This window comes from Macrobrachium nipponense, chromosome 28, assembly GCF_015104395.2.
Source record: "Macrobrachium nipponense isolate FS-2020 chromosome 28, ASM1510439v2, whole genome shotgun sequence".
In the NCBI taxonomy this organism is placed as follows: domain Eukaryota; kingdom Metazoa; phylum Arthropoda; class Malacostraca; order Decapoda; family Palaemonidae; genus Macrobrachium; species Macrobrachium nipponense.
This window is the reverse complement of record NC_087217.1, coordinates 8,006,339-8,030,728: the sequence shown is the minus strand read 5'-3', so window position 1 is coordinate 8,030,728 and position 24,390 is coordinate 8,006,339. Positions and strand designations below refer to the sequence as shown.

The 24,390-nt window shown below is 35.1% G+C and overlaps 1 protein-coding gene across 1 annotated transcript in view; it reads right to left on the bottom strand.

Annotated features, from left to right (window-relative positions):
* The window catches only part of LOC135201387 (uncharacterized), a 231,403-nt gene that overhangs the window by 146,429 nt on the left and 60,584 nt on the right, over window positions 1-24,390 (bottom strand). Inside the window, exon 2 of the mRNA XM_064230255.1 lies at window positions 17,971-18,075. Coding sequence (XP_064086325.1) covers window positions 17,971-18,075 — 105 coding nt within the window. The remainder of the gene's footprint in view (window positions 1-17,970; window positions 18,076-24,390) is intronic.

The following is a 24,390-nucleotide window of genomic DNA, read 5'->3' as shown; positions in this document are numbered from 1 at the left end:
AATCAACAACATTGTCAATAAAACATGGAAAGGTAATTCCGTCTCCCTGTCTCTTTATCCAGGGCAGAATGAAAAACCATAAACTTTAAACAAAAGGATAAAATATTCCCGACCATTATCTCAACAGATAAAGGGAACAGTTTATTTTACTTGGCCAAAAAATTGACCATTTTATCTGATTCTCAAATAATAAGAGTTTATTCTGCTACAAATGTTACCCACATTTCCCCTTCTCAAACGAAGTGGAGATTAGACTGGGCGACGTAAGATCTAAACTAACCGCTTCATTACTAAGCAACATACGGGTTAAAATCCATTGCGTTCAAATAAATTTCCAGTGATTATCCTCGAAAAGAGGGGCTTATTTGCTTGTGTTGCGTTTCTGTTGCCTTGCAGCTGTATAAGAATCAAGATATAAAATTGCATTAAAATTCGAGGGTAAATGACTATTATTTTGTATAATGTCATTAGGAGCATTGTGATTCTTTAAGTCATTTAATGATATGATTTATCAACAGAAGAAAGTAAACATATATAAGCATTCACTGACTCTAAGGTCACTAAATATTGATAAAGCTCAAATGAATTGAATTGAACTGAATATAGAATTTAGGCCAAAGGCCAAGCACTGGGTCCTATAAGGTCATTCAGCGCTGAAACGGAAATTGACAGCAAATGGAAAGAAAACCTCGCAGTTGCACTATGAATCAATTGTTAGGAGAGGGTGGAAAGTCAGATGGAAGAAAGAGAATATGAAAAGAAGAACAGTAAAAGGATTGAAAGGGGTTACAGATAAAGCTCAACCGACTATACATAATACATAAACACACTAACGTTTTATATATATATATATATATATATATATATATATATATATATATATATATATATATAAATGTATTTACAAGATAGCAAACTCGCAATTTTTCACAAGCTAGATATCCTTTACCTATCTTGAAGTCGTTTAGTTTTCTCGATTGCTAATCTAATATATCTCCTTCCCTTGCAGATAAATCTTTTCCCCTTTTTCTTTTCAATCTTGAACATCCATCATTTTTAAAACAACAATTCGTTTTTCCAGTTATTTTTTACCATTTCTTTTCTTTCCTTTCCTGGTTTTTTGGTCTATTTTTTTCGCGCGAGTCGACTCTCCTTTGTTAATCATATCAGCAAAACAATATCTCTCTCTTACTAGCATATTTCATATATATACATATATATATATACATATATATATATAAACTGTATATAATATATATATATATATATATATATATATATAAAAAGGTTTTTTGGAACGAAGGAAAAAATGAAAAAGCGACCGAAAGTACTCGGCTATCTCGCTTTTTCATTTTTTCCTTTGTGGCAAAAAACCTTTATTTATACATAGCATCACGTTTTATATACTTCGTGATCAAGTTATTCATATATATATATATATATATATATATATATATATATATATAATATACTTATATTATATATATATATATATATTTAACATATATATATATTATATATATATATATATATATATATATATATATATATATATACTTATAATAATATAACATAAATAAATATACATACATATATACATGCATACACACACATAACCTCATGCTCATCCCCACATTACTTTCCTACTTCCATCTTCACTGTTCTGAGCCATGTCTATCCTGACATACCCCTCTCAAGCCTTCCTCCAGCATCACTTAGTACATCCGGCACCATTTTTCTTCTTTTCAGTAGATATACCCAATCCATTCCCGCGCGGACAGTCTTCAAATTGATCAATAGGATCCATTCCAGTCACATTTCTTATCCTTTCGCTGATTACTCTATCATGACACTGAATTACGAATATTATCCAAAATGCTACCTACTCCCGATCTATCACAACTGAGCTGTACCGACTTATGTCCGTATATTAGTACTGGCCTCCTTATAGACCCAATAAATGTTGTTCTGGGGCGATATCAACAGTATGTTATTTGAGCATTCCAGCTTTTTCATCCTCTCCTCAACATAAACATCTCAACACATTTCTTTAATACTTCTCCATGACACACTCGCTCGAGTTCATCACGTTCATTTAATTTACTTAGGTTTCTGACAGCTTAACTAGTACCAACTCACTTCCCTCTCCGACCAGTTGCACTTCCTTAGAATTTCTGCTTCAAAACATGATCACCGTGACAGCCAAAATCTCACGGCCTTCTAGCTTCTTTACAATTAATACCAGTATCGTTTCCAACTACAAATCTTTGTAAAAAAAAAAAAAAATGAATAAATTGTTACCGAAAGAAAATAACAGGAGACAGCACCCAACCCTGTGTCCAAGAGGTGAAATGAGTCACTTCATTTCCATTTGAAAAGGTCTCACCATCTACTCCCAATATTTTTATAGATGTCAAAAGATTTCCATTTCATACTTTATTGGCATTTCCTTAAGACTCCCTCCTCTTTCTCTTGACCGACCAACATGCAAAAATCTAACGTGATTTACGTGAACACGTAAATAATAACCGCTCACCTTTCTGTTGGAGCTACAACAACTTTAATTCAAGAGTTTTTACTTTAAAAATTCAGCATTATTTACGAATATTCAGCTGCAAATATCGTTTAATACCGAATTCACGAGGTGTAGTGAATTCTATATTAAAACCTTATTTGTGGCTTAATATTGATATACATTACATACATACATATATATATATATATATATATATATATATATATATATATATATAATATCACGTGTGAATGTGACAATTAGACAAAATTCAGTTCATGAATACCCTTATATATAACAGACACAAATATACATGCATACATACATATGTATACTTATATAAGTGCCTTTACTAAAAACCTAGATTGTAGTCACTAAATTAATGAACTTCTCTTCCAACCACATGAGAGAGAGAGAGAGAGAGAGAGAGAGAGAGAGAGAGAGAGAGAGAGAGAGAGAGAGAGAGATAGATTTAATCAAAGACAGAATTAGTCTACCTCAGTCGTCTCGCCTACATAAAATAATTCATCCATTTCAACAGTCATTCTTTCGCTACATAATATAGACTTAATTCATTTAACTCTTCTACCCCCAAATAATAGAAGGGGCTTCGGCCATTTGTTCCATCACATCCACACAAATAATGCAGAATTAATTAACTCCATGCATTTCATGCACAAGAAAGGAGAGAGATTTCATCCATTTCATCCACCGCAAATGCACCAAAGAACAGGGGATTCCAACTTTTGATTACCAAGAACCTTTCCTGGAGTAATTCTTCAAACACTTTAAACGTACCAAAACGGCGCCTTCGAGAAGAGGGAGGAAAAAAAAAAATTTTTTTCCCTCGTTTTTATTTGAGCTCGACATCCTTCGGTGGATCATATTACCAACTTTGAGGATCAATTCCTTAGAGAGAAAAAACAAGTGTCACTGCAGGCTTTAATAGACGCAACAACCAAACATTGAAAAGGTTTTTGTTAAGTATATTTATGAGGAGTAATTAATAACTGAAAGAGCCTCTTGGTGTAACCAAATAAAAGATATAATGTACTCCACTCAACTAATTTATAGTTCAATAGTTCATAAATAGCCGATATGTCAGATCATCCCCTATGTTTCCTTGTATGAAAAAAACATTTGGTTCAGTTCTTTTACTCGACCCGCAACCAACATAAAGTAAAAATTAATTTTTCTCAACCACCATGACAACAAAATAAATAAAAAAATAAATAAAAATAAAAAAAAAATCTCTCATCCACCTGACCTACATGAGCGAAAGTTAAAAGCCACTTAATCCCTCTCGCCTACATAGAATAACAGATTCAAACTCTTGACTGCCCAAAATGTTTGCCCCAGTAATTTGTCAAAAACTTCAACACAATAAATCCTTCTATTCACGATGAAGGAACATAAAAAACTGCACATTCAAATACTTAACTTGGCAACGTTATTAAAATTCCGGATTATGAGTGTAGGTCAAATCCTAGTGAAGGTTTGTAGAGGAAGTTCTTTACTTTTTGGTTCGTAAACGTATAATATATTGCTATATTGTAGTAACCCAAATAATTACTTTCAGCATATGAAAATGATAGCTTGAAAAAAAAGCTGAACATCAATGATAATAGTAACCCACCAGAATTACATTCTGCACATGAAAATGATAGCTTGGTAAAAAATAAACTGCACATCAATGAGCAAAAAATAACGTAAAATACTCTATTGAGCACCAAGCATTTGCCATTAACTACAAATAAATGTGGGCAAAAGAGTAAATTTACACAAACAAATAGTCACACTTCCTGTAATTTTACAATAAACTGCAACCATGACTTTACAATGAAATAATCACCCCCAGTCTTGAATGAGCATTTTATGTAAGTGCAATATCGTAATTTCGACATCACTATATATAAAATTATGAATTTCAAGTAATTACTCAAGGCAATATCTGAAGGGCTTCAGACCCGCGCACACAAAAAGTATACAGGATAAATATGTATCTAATCATGGGTGTAATCTAACCACCTTCCTTCAAAGACAGAATATGCGCGTTCCACGTAACTGCACCATCTCACTCCTGATTAAAAGTATTTTGCATCGTGCCATACATAAGGAGACATTCCACCAACACGCGCAAGATCATCTTCCCTGTCCCATAAAGAAATCGGCATCTCCGGAGGTCAACATCATCTCAACCCTTTGCAACAGATTCAGTATTTTTCTTTAATGAGCCTAACAAGGAACTCAACCCTCACCCCTCCCATTCTGTAAATGGCTTCAGCATTATCCAGTTCCTGTGTAACGTAATACACAATCAACCCGTTACTGTGCCTTAGGCTTAACCGTCCATCATCAACATCATCCTAAATATCACAAGGTACCTGCTGCGATCTTTATCAGGGCGTCTCTGACAGTTGCCCTTGCAATCTTTAGCCTTGATCGACCTCATGTGGTTTAGCGATGAATTGGGAAATAAGTGTCTTCGCTACCTCCCCCTCCCTCCTCTACTTTTCTGTATACTCGAGCTAATATCAATAGTAATGCTACTGCTATTAGTAGTTACAGTAACTCCTGCTTAATCCTTTTTAAACTTGAAAAGGAACATCAGCTTAAAAACTAGTACATAAAGGATCCCCAAAGGAAATACTAACGCTTCCAGTTGTGTTTATAATTATATATAGACCCGTTTACATAAAGAACTGAAACTATAAAAAAATAACCACTGGTCGTTCTGACACAGCAGCTGCCGCATGAGCCCCTTAGCAACTCTGAGAAAAGTTAAGAACATCTTAGTTTTACCAGACCACTGAGCTGATTAACAGCTCTCCTAGGGCTGGCCCGAAGGATTAGATATTTTTACGTGGCTAGAAACCAATTGGTCACCTAGCAACGGAACCTACAGTTTATTATGGAATCCGAACCACATTATATCGAGAAATTAATTTCTATCACCAGAAAAAATTTCTCTGATTCCCCGTTGGCCGAGCCGAGAATCGAACTTCGGACCACCGGATTGGTAGCCGAGCGCGAAAACCACTCGTACAACGTAGAACTAACAACTCTGGGAAAACAAGCAAGGAAAAGGTATCTAAGGATTTCACGAATCAAGGCAAATGCAAATGGAAGACAGCGAATATTTGGGTCGTTCCGAAACTCTATCGGACATATGAATATAGTCAGTTACGGAGTAATCACTAAATAAGATAGAGTGGACATGTTTTAGATGGCCCTTTTATGACAAATTCATCACATTACCATATACGGTTGCCCTATTTTCTTCAAATAGCGCCTCTCTCTCTCTCTCTCTCTCTCTCTCTCTCTCTCTCTCTCTCTCTCTCTCTCTCATTACTGTTTCATTTTTATCGCATCACATAAAGGAGAACAAGCAACACAGCTCATAACTGCTTGTGAAAGGAAATGTGGTCCCTCACCTACTCAAGCCCCTTTACATATCTCTGAAGATATATACAGTGACGGGTTTCAGTGGCCCTGACGGCGGCAGCAGAAGCATCCAATCCAGAATGTTTGAGAGAGAGAGAGAGAGAGAGAGAGAGAGAGAGAGAGAGAGAGAGAGAACTGACTCCAGCATCCCTCACTACCGTTGCTATAGCTACCCGACTCTTGCTTAACCGAGAGTGCGTGCCGTCAGTTATAGGTAAATACGTACTCAAACTCACAATAAAATATATATATATATATATATATATATATATATATAATATATATATATATATATATATATATATTAGTTAGTTAGTGTGTCAATCAGTAGTAACTACCGTAAGGCAACGGTCTACTCCAAGGTCTATAGAACTTGAAGAACTTGGTCTACTCTATTCCAACTATCGCTGTGCCTTAATATACAGTGACTAAAAATCTACAGCCAATACGGCCATAGACAGTGCGTTTTCAGCTCAGCAGGGAAACTTAATTTCTTCACTTTATTAATCATGTAGTTATGAGACGTTAAATAAAAGACATATTCTATATACGTGTGAGAAAATATTCCTTATTATAGAAAAAAGAATGAAAAATATACGAACAAAATTCATTAATAATAATTTTATTATCATTCTGAAGTATCGGCGTCTACGTGAACGCCAGTAATTCAAATTACAAAAACCATCTCTGCAAAGGACGTTCGTTCTGCTCTGCTAAGCACTGAAATAATTTCCTTTCATGGGTTATTCATAGTTTTAGATGGCATATCTGAAAAATATTCAATAACAACGATGATTTGCATGAAGCAGAAATCACAGGAAAAGGGGTTATAATTATATTGCGTATTTTAATCACGGGGAAAAGTGGAGCACCTTACAAAGCACATAAAAATCCCAACTGGCTCAGTCGTGGAATTTTCTTTTTTCAATAAAATATCAAGATATTTCTCCCACAAAACTACAAATATAGGTTTGCTTTACTTTGAAATAATAACTGTCATGACCTTTTTCATTTTTCATGACGTTAAAATGAATCAAAAGCAACATAAGTGTGGAACGCATATCTTGTTTCAGATACTCGTACTATCAGGATGATAGCAATACCAACCCTCTTCATCATCAACAATCCTCCCTAATAACGCTGGCAGTTCTCAGATCTATTGCCTATTGAACTGGTAACAATGCATACCTGTTGTGTGCTTTGCAAGTCGTTTCAAAAGGCATCGACACAACATGACGCCTCTTCAAAAATGCTACGATTAATACAAGCAGAAATTGGGTATGATGTATGAAACTCTCAGCCAGCCGTGGTGGCCTGTGTCGTTCCGGTGCCAGACGCACGATCATGGCTTAATTTAGCCTTAAATAAAATAGAAACTACTGAGGCTACAGGACTGCAACTTGGTATGTTTGATGATTGGAGGTTGGATGATGAGCATACCAATTTGCAGCTCTCTAGCCTCAGCAGTTTTTAGGATCTAAAGGCAGAAAGGAAAAGTGGGGACGGACATAGAAGCCCCCACGATAATTTTCTTTTACATAAAACTAGAAAGTGTAATAGTGACAGTGATTAGCCAGACACAGGCATTAATTAACCAAACTATCACATTAATTATACAAATAAATGATACTGCATTGCACTGGATAATATATTACAAATATCTATTAAACATTGAGGAGGATGGCTCACTGAAACCAACGTTCACTGAAGAGCATAGATTATGCTTTTCCAGAGAAGATATGTAACTGTTTTAATTGTTGTTTTTCTTACCAAGGAAATTTACAGTTTTCTTTTCTAAAAACTACGTTGATTATATAAACACGGAGTACTTTCATTTCAGTATTTATCATTGCCTATGTAAACGTCGTAGTAGTTTAAATAACATGTTCAGCAAAAATTCACACATTACTTTTACCGATAAAAGCACAAACATAAATTTCAGTAAACTTTTACTGCATCTGTGCACTTCTGTAAAAATATAGAAAAAAAAGATTTACAATATTTCACAGAAGAAGGGCAGTGAACCAAAATAACTTTATTCAACCCGAGGACTCTAAAATCTACATGCTATATAAGTATATTAATTTCAATTTAACGTAATTCCAAACCTCTTTTTCTTCCGATCTAATTATCTTTGATCCCCACGAGATAACCAATGCCTTTTCAGAGCCTTCCCGTTTTCATGGCATGCATTTTGATAGAGAAATTAATATTATTATTTTCCATTTAATTTTTTTTTACCGACTAACAATCAGGGTATCTTTTTCACTACTAAGGGCAACAGAGGCATAATGAATTTTAGGGAAAGCGTCCATATCGCTCCTCCTGAGGCATACATATCAGAAGGACATAACGAGAGAATCCGTTCAAAGACATTTCAAGGGGTTGTTGAGGGTAGCTCACCAGCTATGCACCTCATTTCAATAACTCAAAACAATAAACAGTTCCTTATCATCGCCTCCAGTTGTGTTCAGAAATATATAAAATAACCAGAATTAATACCATAGCCTAATTCAGACAAGCACTTCCAAGAGCAACCTTCCTATTTTTCTCTCTTTGTTCGAAAAGCCCATCTTTCTCTCTCCTTATATTCTAAAAAGAGAAACTAAGTGCAAAGTTGTAAGTGGAGTCTGATGCTTGACCTTACTTCTGTCAAATAATTCTCTCGACCAATTTCCAACTTGGAAGTCGACGGGGCCTCATGTCATAGAAACATACCTCGCATATTTCCCCAAGGCTTCACTAACCGTCAAATAGTTTTTGAGGTGAGGGACAAATTCTCTTATTCCAGTGGCATTGAAAATCAGCTGAGCGAATGAAGGCAAAATCAAATCAATCGCATCACCTCTCTAGTAAAATACAAAAGCGAATACCAATATAAAAATTGGAAAATATTTGTAATAAAAGAACGGAAATTATAGCTAGTAACGGGGAGCGTTTTGCTAATATGTTATGATATTGTTTAACATATGAAATCACCTTCAGTGCGTGAAAAAACTCACTTTATTTACAAATCACAACAATAACGCTGTAGCGACCGCGGGAATGATAGTGTCAAAACCATTATCGTCGGAGTTATATTCGTTCCAGTTTATTCTTTTGCGTGGTTTATTTCTTCTTTCATATATGCAAAACATACACAGCGCCAAAAATAAAAAAAAGGCATCAAAACTGAAAAAGGAAAAGGAAGAAAACTCACATAAACTGAATCCTATTACGCTTCCGAGCTGTTCTCAGCTCGGTACTTTAATTAGCAGAGGCCTTTCCACACAGAAAGTTTTCCTAGTTTACACCAATAAGGATTCAAAGCCACCGCCTACAAATGGGTAAACTATTTCATTTGATGTTCTGGCTGCCAACCACAGAAGGGATACCTTAGATCTCAGAGTATCTTAAACCAAAGGCATCATTAAGATTCTCTCCTCTTTGAAAATGGGAAAGGGAAAAGAGGAAAATGGGAAAGGGATAGAAGTGGGGAGGAGGAGGAGGAGGAAACTTCGCTTGGAGGAAAATTAGCCAGGAGGAAAAATAGTCCCTATAATTTCAACGATTTCAATAACACTTAACCTTCAAGAAACGTAAACATTCAAATGATTGGTTTTGGTTTGTATGGTGTTTTTACGTTGCATGGAACCAGTGGTTATTCAGCAACGGGACCAACGGCTTTACGTGACTTCCGAACCACGTCGAGAGTGAACTTCTATCACCAGAAATACACATCTCTCACTCCTCAATGGAATGGCCGAGAATCGAACCCGTGGCCACCGAGGAGGGACGCTAATACCATACCAACCACGCCGCTGAGGCGCTTAAACATTCATATTAGCAATCAAAGAACAATGCCGACATCGAGGAATCAACAAGGATTAGTTCATTTAAGGTGTGTCTAAACCACAATCTGGGTATACTTGGCCTTCGAACGTTTATTTCCTGATTAACAAACTAGGTTTGAAACCTTTACCTTTGATTTTTTTTTTTTTTTTTTTTTTTTGCTCGGAACTAAAACAATAGTTTACCAAACTTCTACTTCGTAATAATCCAGTCCATAATTTTGTTTTCTTATTTTACGATCGTGAATACCATCAGCAGGATATATATATTATACCAGTTATTGTGACAAGCATTTACAAGATCTCGGTTTTAGGTTTTACCCACATTACGACTACCAATCCAAAACCTTTCATGTCAGTGAACGATGCACACGTATCTCGTTCCGGGAGGTCATCCACGACCTTTTTTTTTTTTTTTTTTTTTTTTTTTTAAAGGGATGAATAAGTCAACACTACGGAAGCGGAGGGCGGACTGCAAGAAACTTACGGTGCTGTCACAAGAGCTCATTTTCTGGCATCGTTTTGCATCTTTATGCCAGTTTATCCGAAGCAGGCAGCAGCGAAAATGAGGAAGGCGCCATGTTCGTCCTCTTGCAGCCAGGATCCTGCATTTTATCTCCGCAGGAAAAACAGACTATCCACTTCGTTCCCAACTGACAACAATTGTCAACAGTACAGTAGAAGCATGATTAACAAGTGCTATTAGGGCTATAATTTATCTTCACATCTTTCCGGGCACGATTCATTTTTTTTAAATTACTTTGTTACACAATAAAAGTTCTCGCTTTTATCAAGTATATGTGATCACAAGGTAGTGTGATAGATGCAAAGAGGAACAGACTGACAGATTGTCTCCGAACGTATCTGTAGATGATAGTCTACCTCAATTCTGAAGCTTTTAACCATGTGGAAGGGGTTGAAGTGACAGTAAATGTAACAGACACAATGAATGACAGACGGGCGACTAACGTCCCTTCAAACATAATATTATCTTATCAAATCTATTTCGAGTATTCAAACGGTTTTGATGAGACTGATAAACTTGTCCGTGAGTAAATTCACCACGTCCTTGCAACCTGATACAGTTTATTCTCAAAGTTTAAGCTCACAACACCTGGAAACTTTGGTAAAAAAAAAACTGAGCAAACCTGCAAAAACGGGGACTGCAGTTTTTTTCTACCTCCATTAAAAACGGACATCAGGAAGATGAAATCTTATCAAGAGGAATAAAGATGCTACTACTGTCATCTCCTCCACCTAAGGTGAAATCTAGTAACGACTATAATTTGGAAGATATGAAGATTTTAGTCAGCAAGTAATGCTTATCCTTAGGTTCTTCAAGAAAATCATTATGTCATTCAAAAGAATAAAACAATATGGTTTCTATTCTAACTAACTTTAAAATTACTGCCAACATAGGCGAGCTGCCAAGTGTCACCAAAGTATTCTGAAAAGATAAAAAAAAATACTTGGCATTCAACCACAAAGGAGAGTGGCTCGTCCCTTAGGGAAAAATGGAAAACGCTAGTTGTACGTTCACTGGTTTGTAAATCAAATGGAAAAACAGGAAACACATGATGCCTTTCTGGTCGGAAGATGATATAAAACAAAGGAAAGACAACAGCAAAGACATACACAACTAAATAAATATTTTATAGTCACAAAAAAGTTCAGAAAGAAGTCTGGCTCCTTTGCCAAAAATAATACATAAAAATAAAACCACCTCTCCAACCAAGAGACATGAGGAATATATAGTTCAAATTGGAATATTAGATACACAATTTCCGTATCGCGATATTCAGTAGACAACAAATGTAAATAGGCAAATAAATATAACGAATTGACGATACTAATGAAATCACGAAGGACATTGGTCAAAGAAGCTTAAAAACTAACAACTACTGGTAACCTCATTACGTCTTCTTTTGTATCTTGAGAATAACTAGACTAGACAAAAGAAAATCATTCAAGTACTTGAGAAATCCTACGTTAAGTAAATTTTGTAAAGAAAAATAAATAATAAAAAAAATTGAGTAGCACGGAAAAAAAACGCAGTGATATTCAAATAATGCTCCCGGAAGACATTTTCTTTTCTTTTTTTCTGCAGCTTGTGGTTCTGTTTGTCAACATAAATAAAATCATACGTCGATGACTGTTCTCGCAATAATTTATAAATAAATAAATATATATACACACACACACACACACAAATGTATATATATATATATATATATATATATATATATATATATATATATATATATATATATATAATATATAAGGCTATACACATACATATATATAAATATGATTATTTAGGTACAAACAGACGCACAAGCTGCCCGAAAACTCTTTCTCCCTGGAGTAGTATCACCGAATATCACTGGCGATTTCCGCACTAATTATTTTGCGGTAAAAACTGTCAATATTCCGGCATAATTCCTTTAAATCCGGGGAAAAAAATCTGCCTGACTGAATTTTACTATTTTTCCTGGCATCATTAATTCCGAATGTAAAGAAATTAAGTCGGAATATTCAATATTTATACAATCATAACTGTTGAGGTCCTTACATTAACATAATATATATACGGTAGTGCGTATGAATGACATTTACTTCCTTTTCACAAGTTGTGTTTATATATATATAATATATATATATATATATATATATATTAATTGAGTCGAAAGATCTTGCAGCTACCCCGTTGTTTATCTTTCCTTCGTGGCTTATACCTTAACATATATATATATATATATATATATATATATATAGATATATATATATATATATCACATATATATATATATATTAATTAATATATATAATATATATATATATATATATATATATATAATGTATATTTTATATATATATATATATAATATACATACAAACACATATGCAAACACGAGAAGGAAGATATCAGTGGCTACTAGATTCTACCAACTGATCCAAGTCCAGAGATTGAGTTCATTGGACAGATCGATGAAAGCAAGTTTAGTTTATATAATCCTATTGAGCCTGTGTTCACCTCAACTGTGAATTAGGTACACTGGTGAGTTTACGGCTGTATTGAAGAACATGGATATCGCAATCTCATTTTATACTTCCCTGAAATCGGAGGGGCATCGCTTTCTGGCTTTATCCCCTCTATGGGGAAAAGCACTATACATAAAATAACAACATAGAGGAACAATATATTTCGTATGATTTTGCTATAGAATCTCTGACCGCAATGAATGTGGAAAGGTAAGTACGTAGATGAAACTCCATGATGAATACGGGGAGTGAATAACGTTTTGGGAGGGATTATCCACGGCAGTTAGGATGCTGATCATGGGCATATAATGAGCCCTTACTTTCATATATGGCGACTGGATTACGTCAAAATTAAATTAACATTGCTTCATTTATAATGAAGCAATAAATGGACCACCAGGTTAATAGAGCTTTATAATGAAGGTTAGCACCAAAGCATTTTATATTCACTGGTAAACGTTTTATAATGTTATGGTCGTCATCGACTGTTTAAAAAGTGTGAAAACTTGAAATTACAAATAAAAAACCAACATTAACAATGGCTTTATAAATCTACCAAGATACAAGTATTATAAACCAAGAATGGTAGTAAAGGCAGACAAAACCTAAAGGACATCTGACAGGGCAAAGAGCAACAAAGTAACTGATAAAAGTCGTCAAGTGAAAAATAAAAATTTTTTTAAGACAAACCTATCAAAGAATATCGCAGATAAGATTAGTGAAACTCGTGTCTTAGGTGTAGTTTTCAGCTTATCAGTTGAGAGATACCAAGTATATATACAGCTAAGACAATGGTATAGTTACTGTACTCACTACGAACGAATATTGCCCAAACTGGTGGGTGAGATAAATTGAAGTTAGTTTTTTAACGATCACGTCCTTTGGTCACATTTTCTAACCATTAAAAGTTATTTGATCTAACTCAAGTAGGTCGCGTTACAACGATCACTATAAGAAGTAAAGAATATTTATTAAATATATATAAATATAAATATAAATATAAATATATATATATATATATATATATATATATATATATATATATATATATGCAAAATAAGAGTGAACATGAAAAATTTTATGCATCACCATCAAAATCCTGCACCCATAATTCTATCTTACATAGTACATAAAAATCATAAAAATAATCTGACGATCACCCACTTCCCCGTAAGTCGCACAGAAAAATTCGCATTAAATGGAAATAACTTTATATCATAAAAAAACATACATTGTTCTCCGAATACGTTAGAGTCAGTGTCATAATAACAACTACTAAAAAATGGCGATTTTTTGTAATAGAAAGAGATACGTCCGCGTGAAACACTAATTAAACAGACTGATATTTGTTTATTCTCATGCCTTTGAAGAAACAGGGCAAACCGCCCCTTCAGAAGGAAGGCACTCGATCAAAAATACAAGTGCAACGTGCCTCAAGAAATTCCAACACCCTTTATCCGATTTACCACACCTCGAACTATGCTCGACTTCCTTCATATTTCTCGCAACACATTCAACGTTCTAAGTCCATCGTTTCCACCTTAAACCCAACTCTCTCTCTCTCTCTCTCTTCTCTCTCTATCTCTCTCTCTCTACTCTCTCTCTCTCAAACCCACTCTCTCTCTCTCTCTCTCTCTCTCTCTCTCTCTCTCTCTCTCTCTCTGTAACATAAACACAAACACACCCGCAAAATAAAATATAACATACCACAAACACCACACTCTGTCTCAGAGACGTGGAGAAATAATCTTTCTCGCGATGAATACGGAAACGAACAAAAGAATAACAAAATTAAGGCTTAAACTCGCGTTGAATATCAATGTGTTTTTCCCTTAGGGTGAAGGGAAACTCAACTCTTCAAGATGGAAACATGCGTGAACAACTGAAGAAAAGACCAAGGAAACTTCACAGATCGAAGGAAATGGAGCGGCCAAAAGTGACCCAAGTCCAAGATCTCCGAAAAATACACATGGGATGGTAAAGTCAGACGTGAGCTACGTGGCTGTGGTAGAGCAGACACGAGTTTAAGCACCTTTCAACTGCCAACCTTTATATTTTTCACCGTCAGAGAGAGAGAGAGAGAGAGAGAGAGAGAGAGAGAGAGAGAGAGAGAGAGAGAAGAATTTTGCTGTGGTTAAGGCAATAAGAAAATGATAAAACTATAATGGCTGAACCTAATTTTCCGCTGGGCAGACCAATTTCAAACAAGATACTTTCTTAACCCTACTTGTTCCTTTTACTATTCTGACACCTTCTCTGTAAACCAATAAAGAAACACAGCAATTCCATTAAAACAGAACGTAAGATAAGTATTCGAGAGAGCATATGTATATATATATGTATATATATGACAATTTACAATATGTACAAACACACAGATTTATATATATATATATATATATATATATATATATATATATATATATATATATATATAGAGAGAGAGAGAGAGAGAGAGAGAGAGAGAGAGAGAGAGAGAGAGAGCAAACGATACTTAATTCTTCAAGCCAACGTCAACCATATGCGTCAGGTAAATTTATTTAATGAGAAATGGTACCATGATGGTAGTAAGCAGTAAAACCAAGTTATTAATGGCTTGGGGTACTGATATATTGGGGGAGGAAATGCCCCCTAACCGTAGATGACCATCTTTTAACCCTAGGCAATATGAACAAGGCGTGATGCGACCTCCAGCTTACTAGGGACGCGTGCAAGATTTTCCAGTCACGCATAAGTTGTATACATTATATTCCTAACTTGACATACTAACAACAAGTATCAAATAAAAATGACAGATTAAACACGTTCATAAACTCTCAGGTATAAGTGGAAACAAAATAACCGAACAGAAATACAGCCTAAATTCAGTACATCAAATAAATCCACAGTCAAATAGTCTTGTTCCACCAACGAAAATTAAAATAAATACGTTACATTTTATAAGAAATCATTTTTCTGTACTGTTAACATGCACATTATTTCTTTTTTACATTTTCATTCTAATAAATAAATCATAAATATCCTGTTCTAAAATTCCTGTATCTTTAACTCAAAGTGGAACACCTTTTTCACCTCTTTTTAGGCTTTTCAATAGGGCTTGCTTACCACTCCCCCCCGCCCCTCCCCTCCCCCCCCAACAAAAACAACAACAACAACAAAGCAGTTTGTAGGCAAAAAACAACCAATAGCATCCTCGCCCAGTTAATAAGAACGTGGAACTTTGAAGAAATGCGCTAAGAAATAAAGAGTATACATATACAGAAAAATATTCTTAAGCGTACAATGGAAAGATAAAACGGCGAGAAGTTTGCTAAATTCGTCAGAAGTCCATTGTGAAGAAGGCTAAAGGATATAATACTTTGAGTGCCTGGACGTATATCTGTTAATTACTCCAGTGAAGCAAAAGCTAATGCGGATGAATCGTGAGCCATGGTTAAAGGTGAGGAGATACAAGTGATGGATGATGGCTAAATTTCTATGATGGGGTCGTATTGATACTGGGGAGAGTGTGTGGTCACAGACGGGTAATAAGAGGGAATACGAACTTTTAGTGATGAGATGTGAGAATGGAAGTTTCGTGAAGCAAAAAGGGAGGAAATTCACTGTTATACAATTGGAAGGCAGAAGAGAACATGTGCAGTTATAAAGGAGGCTGACTACTGCAAAAGAAAAAGAAGACAAGCAATAAAAAGAGGAAAATATAAGCAAGAATTATAAGGAGAAGAAGAAGCTGTTCCATAGTAAAGTAAATGCATTAAGGTTCAAGAACAAATGGATCATAGAATAAGAGATACAAATAGATGCTGTATGAAGTGAATGAAATCCTAGATCGATGGATTGTGGTCTCTGAGTTGTTAAATATAGACGATACAACGGTGGCAGATCTGACATGGTTATTTTAAGACAGATTGCTTGTGGACTTGACTGTGCAGGAAGTAACAGGGTAATTAAGTTTTAATAATTAAATAATGGAAAGGTACCCAGCATTAATGGAACTACTAATGAGATGATGTGGGAAATGGTGCAAGCAAGATTGACTGAATGGCCATGGTACGAGAAGCATATCTGGGTAAAGGAAAAGTTCCACAGGATTAATTTTCCTTGCTAATAAGCAAATGTGACAGAAGGAAGTTTAAGATAGAGACAAGAGTGTGTTATGCCTCTATGATTGTTTATTATTTTCACTGATGATATGATGAGGAAAATAAAAGGAAATTAGATTTAGGAACAAAGTTACGAGATAGAAAAATGTCGTCAGTGGAAGGTAGAATGAATGGTATTTACAAATGAAAGAGTGCTGATTCAGCATAAAGAGAGGAGAATTAACAAACACTGGTGAAAATCTAAAACTGACTGAAAGGGAAGAAGCTTGGTAGTTAAACTAAGCAAGAGTAACGTTATAAAGGTATATTGAAGCCAGGAAGAGGGAGCAATGAATGTTATATATGTTGGTAGAAGAATGGAAGGGGCTGATTCGTTTAGGTTTTAAGGTTTTAAAAATCGCTATTGCACAATCTCTTAAAAACCGAACATACACACACAAACACGAACAAATATGGGGGAATCATGTACGTATATGGCTGCTGCTGACAGAAAAAGTACACATTCCGGCGCCATAAAACACCCACCATTGCTCACAAAGGTGGCGTTGAACATTAAAATCTATCAAGACCTGGATGGGGGCTTGAATTCAGGACCATCGCAATAGGCCTCCAGGTGATAGCTTTCGGATGTCACACCTTTGTGAGTAAATGTAATGGAAAATGGTGTGATGAGGGAAGAGGTGAATCAAAGAATAACTATAACAAGCAAGGTTGCAGGTTGTAGGCACAAGATGAAGAAAATATTAAATGTAGAGCAAAATAGTGAGGAATTTAGGGAATAAACTGTTTACCTAGTATATGGGGCATCAGAAACTCTGAAAACAGTGTTCGCAAAGTTAGCTAGGAAGAAAAGATGGATACAATGATTTCGAGGTGGTTCAGTAACTTGGAAAGAATAGAGGATGATAAACTGTCGAAGATTGCATCAATCTAGGACCTAGTAGGGAAATGGAGAAGATCCAAGAGTGCTGAATATATGGAGCGAAAATGATTAAATGGCGTTACCCCTTCTAATAGGAATTCAAGCTCCTCTTACCTGCAAAGGCGGCGGGCAGTGATCCAGAAGTTCAAGCATGTGTCGCAGATTGTGTGCGTCTTGGATCACGAAGTTGAGTTCCATATCGAACTCTCCTCCCACAAGCTGTAATAGAAAACGAAAAACGTGGTTTGGTATTGAATGTTACTTATTGAGTTCATAAATACACAAACAACATATTATATATATATAACGTCCAACCTCATAAATATAAAAAATGCATATTACATACTTTAATCCCGGCGGAATAACGTTTGCAATTACTTCAACCATAAGGCATATATCTCATAAGTTCTGAGCACTCAAACGTTTTTCTTTTCAAGCCAGCTAACTTGGTTTCAGCGAGTTTCGCCGAGCGGCAATTATTGCTGGACTTCTGTATTGTATTATTCCGGAAAAAATACTCTCACTTACATTCTGAATCGCAGAGACTACCGGTACTGTTCTCTGTATGGGTTGAAAAAAAAAAATATATAAAAAATAATAAAAAATAATAAAAATGGAGAAAACGAATTCATACTAAGAGGCGGTTACTGATTCATGAGGAACTGAATAATGTACTGTACTGTGTCATGCTTCTAAGCAACTGAGAAAGTAAGCAATTCTTATACGGCATATAACTAAAGCAAGGTAACTGGTTGTCGATGTTTCTTTGCTAAATCTAGTGATCTCTATCTTCTTTGCGTTTTCATGTCATTGTTTTTATTTCTCAAGTTTTGCTTTAGATTGCATGAAAGCGCCAAAGGAAGGACAGTTTCTTTGAGCTATGTTCAACATACATAATTCTTCCATGTGAAGAGTTGTCCACCAAATATAATACGAAAATTAGAAATATATAAATAAATAGTAACACTGGTAAACCAATAAAATGGAGAATAAATCAATTGTTTTTAAAATTAATCCTGCAATAAGTAATGATTCATTACGATACGTCTCGTAAGCTCCATGCAATAATAAAACCCGTCTACAATCATTATACAATGTAAAGGACTTACTTTAAATATAAAGGACTTAATTTGGCTCTTGTTCTTCTTTACAAAGAGAATATATAAAAATCAGTAAAATTCTTTCCCAGGCGTCCTCTTTTATAATCTCAAAGAAATATAGCAACACTACGTATTGAAGGAACGAGTTTTGGGATAGTTGGGAGAACTTCAAATCCCTGTTTTAGCGACTAACAGTTATACTACTATAAGTTTGGTTTGTGACATTTGGTCTGTTTTAGAGAAAGGTAGTGAGTGACGGAACATAATTCATAAATCTGCACTTAAAAACTCCTATACATATATACACAACAGCACACATGTATACAGAGAATATATATTATTAAATTTCTATTATGAGCTAAATAGATAAAAATAGAGTATTAAATGTATTGGTTGTATTTCACACCTAGTAAAGCGTGTTTATAGCCTCCCATTTACGGCATGCTGCTATTTTGTATATCAGTACAGAAGCCATGATATGAACAGTGTTATTTTTTTGTTTTTGCTTTCTGACTCGCAAAATGTAATTAATAACCATTTATCCTATCTGTTTAATAGAACCTTACATAGGCTACCTTTCTTCAGCGACATCGTTTTTTACCTCATTATTCCGTGAAACTGCATTGCATCTATTTACGAAGCTTTATTTCGTTTTCATTCAAGCATATTAAAACCTAAACCTCGATTTTCCACAAAGTTGGAATTACTTTCTTGATCATACTACAGAACTCCTCCATCACACTTTCTATATAAGTTATATTTTCTTCCTAGTAATAAATAAGCCAAACGATTCCTCCTCAATAAATGAGCCATCACTATACTTTTTATTCTGTTGCGACAGCATTATCATGCCACCGTTTGGCAATAATATGCAATTATACGTTACCTTTGTAATTTCAATTCAACACGATCACCACTTAAGGACCTACGGCACATAGGTACTCCATCTTCCATTCAAGCATTCCTTTGCCGCTATGCTGCTCTCTTTCGCTAAATTCTCAAATCCTTCGGCTCACATTGAACACTGTATGAAAAAGATACCACACCCTTGCCTAAGACATACCAAATCAATCATCATCCAATCCAAATACTTCCTCTGCAGTTTCCCTTCCGTTATAAAAATTCTGAACAGCTCTCAACTCTCTGCCAGTCTCATTAGACATTCAGAGCAAATTCCATACCCACCTTTTATTCTTCTTAAGGCAAAAACTTGGGAAATATAGGAATATGAATACGAAACCTCAATTATAAACATATAAAAACTAAAGCATATCTCCTCATATCCCCTTCTATTTCTTATACTTCATTTTCCAGCAGCCCACATTTAGTGGAAAAGACAAGCATAATATATCCAACAGGTAATGGAGGGAATTAATATAACCGTAAGGAACGGAAGACGTTTATATCTACATCATAAAATGAAAGAATCAAGTTGATGAAATATAAATAAATACCAAACATTGTAAAAAGTATACATATACTACAATATACAATATATACACAAACGCGTGAAGGTACCACGCTCACACCCTAACTTACACAGGCAAATCGTTCACTTCAGATATCTCACCATCCTGTGAAAGCCCCCCAACCTCTCTCTCTCTCTCTCTCTCTCTCTCTCTCTCTCTCTCTCTCTCTCTCTCTCTCTTTCTACCATTCCCTTTCTTCGATCAATTTCCTCAGGATGTCAGGAGTTTTTATCTATGCTTCTGTCTCTTTCCTACACCATTAATAACAATTCTCTCTCTCTCTCTCTCTCTCTCTCTTCTCTCTCTCTCTCAGCCCTCCCACTCTGAAGTCAATGCCAAGTCCATTTTTCTCCTTCGTTTCGTCTATCCTTCTCGCTCATTCTCTATTATCCTCTGAATAGACCCTCATCTGTTATTCTATCCTGACAGCTTCTAGGTCGTAATCTAAAATTCACATTTTCAAAGTTCTCAGGGGGTTTTTACCCCAGTTTTTCTTATGCTCTTATTTATTCTTTTTCTTCTTTCCAATAGTATTAGTATTAGTCGTAGCTGCAATGAATCAGATCGCTTTAAACATTCTTTTTTTTCTTACAAACTGTCTTCTTTTCGTTTGTAGTTTTAGCAGTATCAAATTACAACACTTTGATATTGTAAAATATAAATTAAGCATTTAAATTAAATTTGCAAATCATTAACTTTGAAAAAAATACAACGACAATCAGTTTCCTTTTACGAAAAGGATTATGCATTATGCAGTTGCTATCAAAACTTTGAGAAGCTCGCACTTAATCTGTCTTAAGAGAATAATGAACATGAACTCAAGTTTCTTTATTACTTTTCTTTTGGTTTCTAATGAATGCCAACACGTTTTACTCATGGCATGAGTTCTAAGCAGCATCATCCTCGCCTTCAACTTAATGCAATTCTTAGGGCCTCTGCGTAATTGCGCAACACATGTGCTTCCTGTGCCAACTTCAACAAATATCCACTCATATTCAGACTCCCGTCTTACAGTAGGTGTGAGTTCCAAAGACCCACTTCCTAAAAGTAGACGAATATGTGAGAAGAGAGGAAAAGGAGATAATTCCAAATCAAATAGTCTGGAATTTGATGATCTCCAGGAAGTCGTCGCAAGATAAGGCTGCCCTGATAGGGCTAAGAGGCATACAAGGATGGAATACCTAGAAATTTCCATTAACAGTAAACATTGTACTATCTTTTTTATCAAATCTTTTAAAAGAGTAAAAAGGAATCACAAAAGACACGAGTACCTTGTTTTATCCTCATTTTTTCACTTTAGTCCTCAGTAGCAAAACACCCAAAGAGTTATAAAAAATATATATTTATATATATATATACTATCTATATATATATATAGATCTATATATTATATATATATATATCAGATATATATATATATATCTATCTATATAATATATATATATATTATTATAACATATATATATAGATATATATCTTTGGGTATTTTGCTACTGAGGACTATATATATATATATATATATATATATATATATATATATATAATATATATATATATATATATATATAGAGAGAGAGAGAGAGAGAGAGAGAGAGAGAGAGAGAGAGAGAGAGAGAGAGACGGGGGGAGGGAATTTCTATTTGGTTAAACTTGGCCGTAGAATCCATCAATCGCTGTCAAATTCAGGGCCAATTTCCCTTTCAGTTACGCCTAAGCCTCATCGGGAAAGACTACTCTGTCATAATGCCTATTTCATAAACTCCTCCACAAATCTTAAAGCTGCTTCCCTCTATGGAGAAGATCGGCAAATAAACCTGCAGCCTCACTGTTCAAAACAATGTTCAAGATTTTGGGTGAAAGGATAAATTCAATGTTTGTATCTATTTTCAGCAACGGATCACTTTTTCGTTTATCATCCCTACCGTCACCACTGATGCATGTCACACAAAAGAAAGCCTGGTAAGCTCGCTCTCTCTCTCTCTCTCTCTCTCTCTCTCTCTCTCTCTCTCTCTCTCTCTCTCTCTCTCTCTCTCTCCTCACCTATGTAACAATTTCTCGTTTACAGGAAACAAATTACTATAAATCCCTAATTCAATGTAGCTTGAATAAGCACCATTTACACGATCTACTCAATTTGTCACAGATGATCAATACCAATATATATCTTTATTACCCACTCCCTTACGGATACAAAAAGCACCTTTCCCATATGGCTTGAATTAACATACGTTATTATCATCAAAATGGATTCAATTTTTTTTTCGAGCTAAACAATGGAAAATTTATTGAAAGAACTCAAAAGTCACTTTTGCCAAAGAATGGCCGCAGTTCATCAGCGGTGAGAGCTGATCCACACTACCACCAATAGCCTTCATGACCCAACCACTCATCCGAATCGATTCGGATCAACTGTAATCCGATGGTTACGAGTGGATCTGCTACTGATAACACTGCTCTGACCCCTCCGACCCTCCAATGAATCACCTCCCCCGCACAGTTTTACAAAGCAGACAAGCTATTGCGATTGATGGAGTCCTTGATTCCCAATTTGTTACGGATACTGCGAATGGCCGAAAGCGAGCCACAATTAATTCGCCGACTTCAGCAGGACAAATGACCGTATTTGAAGATCCCGCTGACCAAAGGATAAACGAATGCAAATAAATGCTGATGCTTGTCAGACTTTCTAGGCTTTACTGCTTCCCAGTGAATATGAATGTACCGCCTATGGTGTACTTTAGTCTTTCGTCTCTCAGTAATAGTTCTTAAAAAGGAATAAAAAATGATCATTTCAATGCTTAAGTACATATATACCTAATAATGAATATAAAATTTTCATGAGCGTCCTTACTTACAACTGAAACTTGACTACAATTAAAAATTTTTACAACGGTATACCTATATACATTCAAAACTAATCTGTAATGGGAAGGACTTTTGATCAATAGGGCATTTAAACAATATGCTGACCTTAAAAAGATTACCACGTATAATAATAAATTCAAGATTTCATGTATCTGGACAGACATCAGGAACCTTGTGTGTGTGTGTGTGTGTGTGTGTGTGTGTGTGTATATATATATATATATATATATATATATATATATATATATATATATATATATATATATTTATGTATATATACTCAGATTGCATAATAATTTATATATCTTTCCAATAAGGAATTAATTTCACAACAGTTAGTCACAAATTTTCCTAATCTGCTACTAACAAAGCGTATATGTAACAAACCACACGGACCAACATTTGGACCAGGACACATCAGAAATCGGCACGAAACAGGGCCCAACAGACTTTCCGAAGGTACTGAATAATTTGGTAAACTTCGAACACATTCTACTCATTGTAGTCTCACCGAACATCTGCAATATGACCTGTACATCGGTTTCTTTCCCAATGCAGAGCAAGCCAGGTGCCATAAGACCTTGGCACTTGAGGACGTAGTAGTCACAAACAACACCCAGGCTTTTTAAGATGATGAGAGAAGAGTTAATATTGATATCTGAGTAATGAGTCACATTAACTAGTCTCTCTTGCATTTATAGTTAATGCACGATAACATTTCAGCTACTTTGGTTCGTTCAAGTTCTCGAAAGAGTAAATTCCCTGAACACAAACAGAGGATAGTACATTAAGACAATAACAGTTGATATTTTCTCTAAACAAAACGCAGTTTAAAAAGAAAATTAAATCACCATGCAGATCATGTATTTTCTTAAAAATACGAAATAAATAAAAACTACAGTTTCTCCAATAAAATGATTTTGTAAAGAAACTGTTCCACTTTACTGAATTTCGCCTTTATATTCATCACAAAAGACACATACTTCAACAACTTCAACAACAATATTCACTCAGAGCGAGACAATAAACTTAACTCTCCTCCAGGTTACTGACACAGTAGAATAAATAACAAATAAAAGTATGAATATACAGAAAAACTG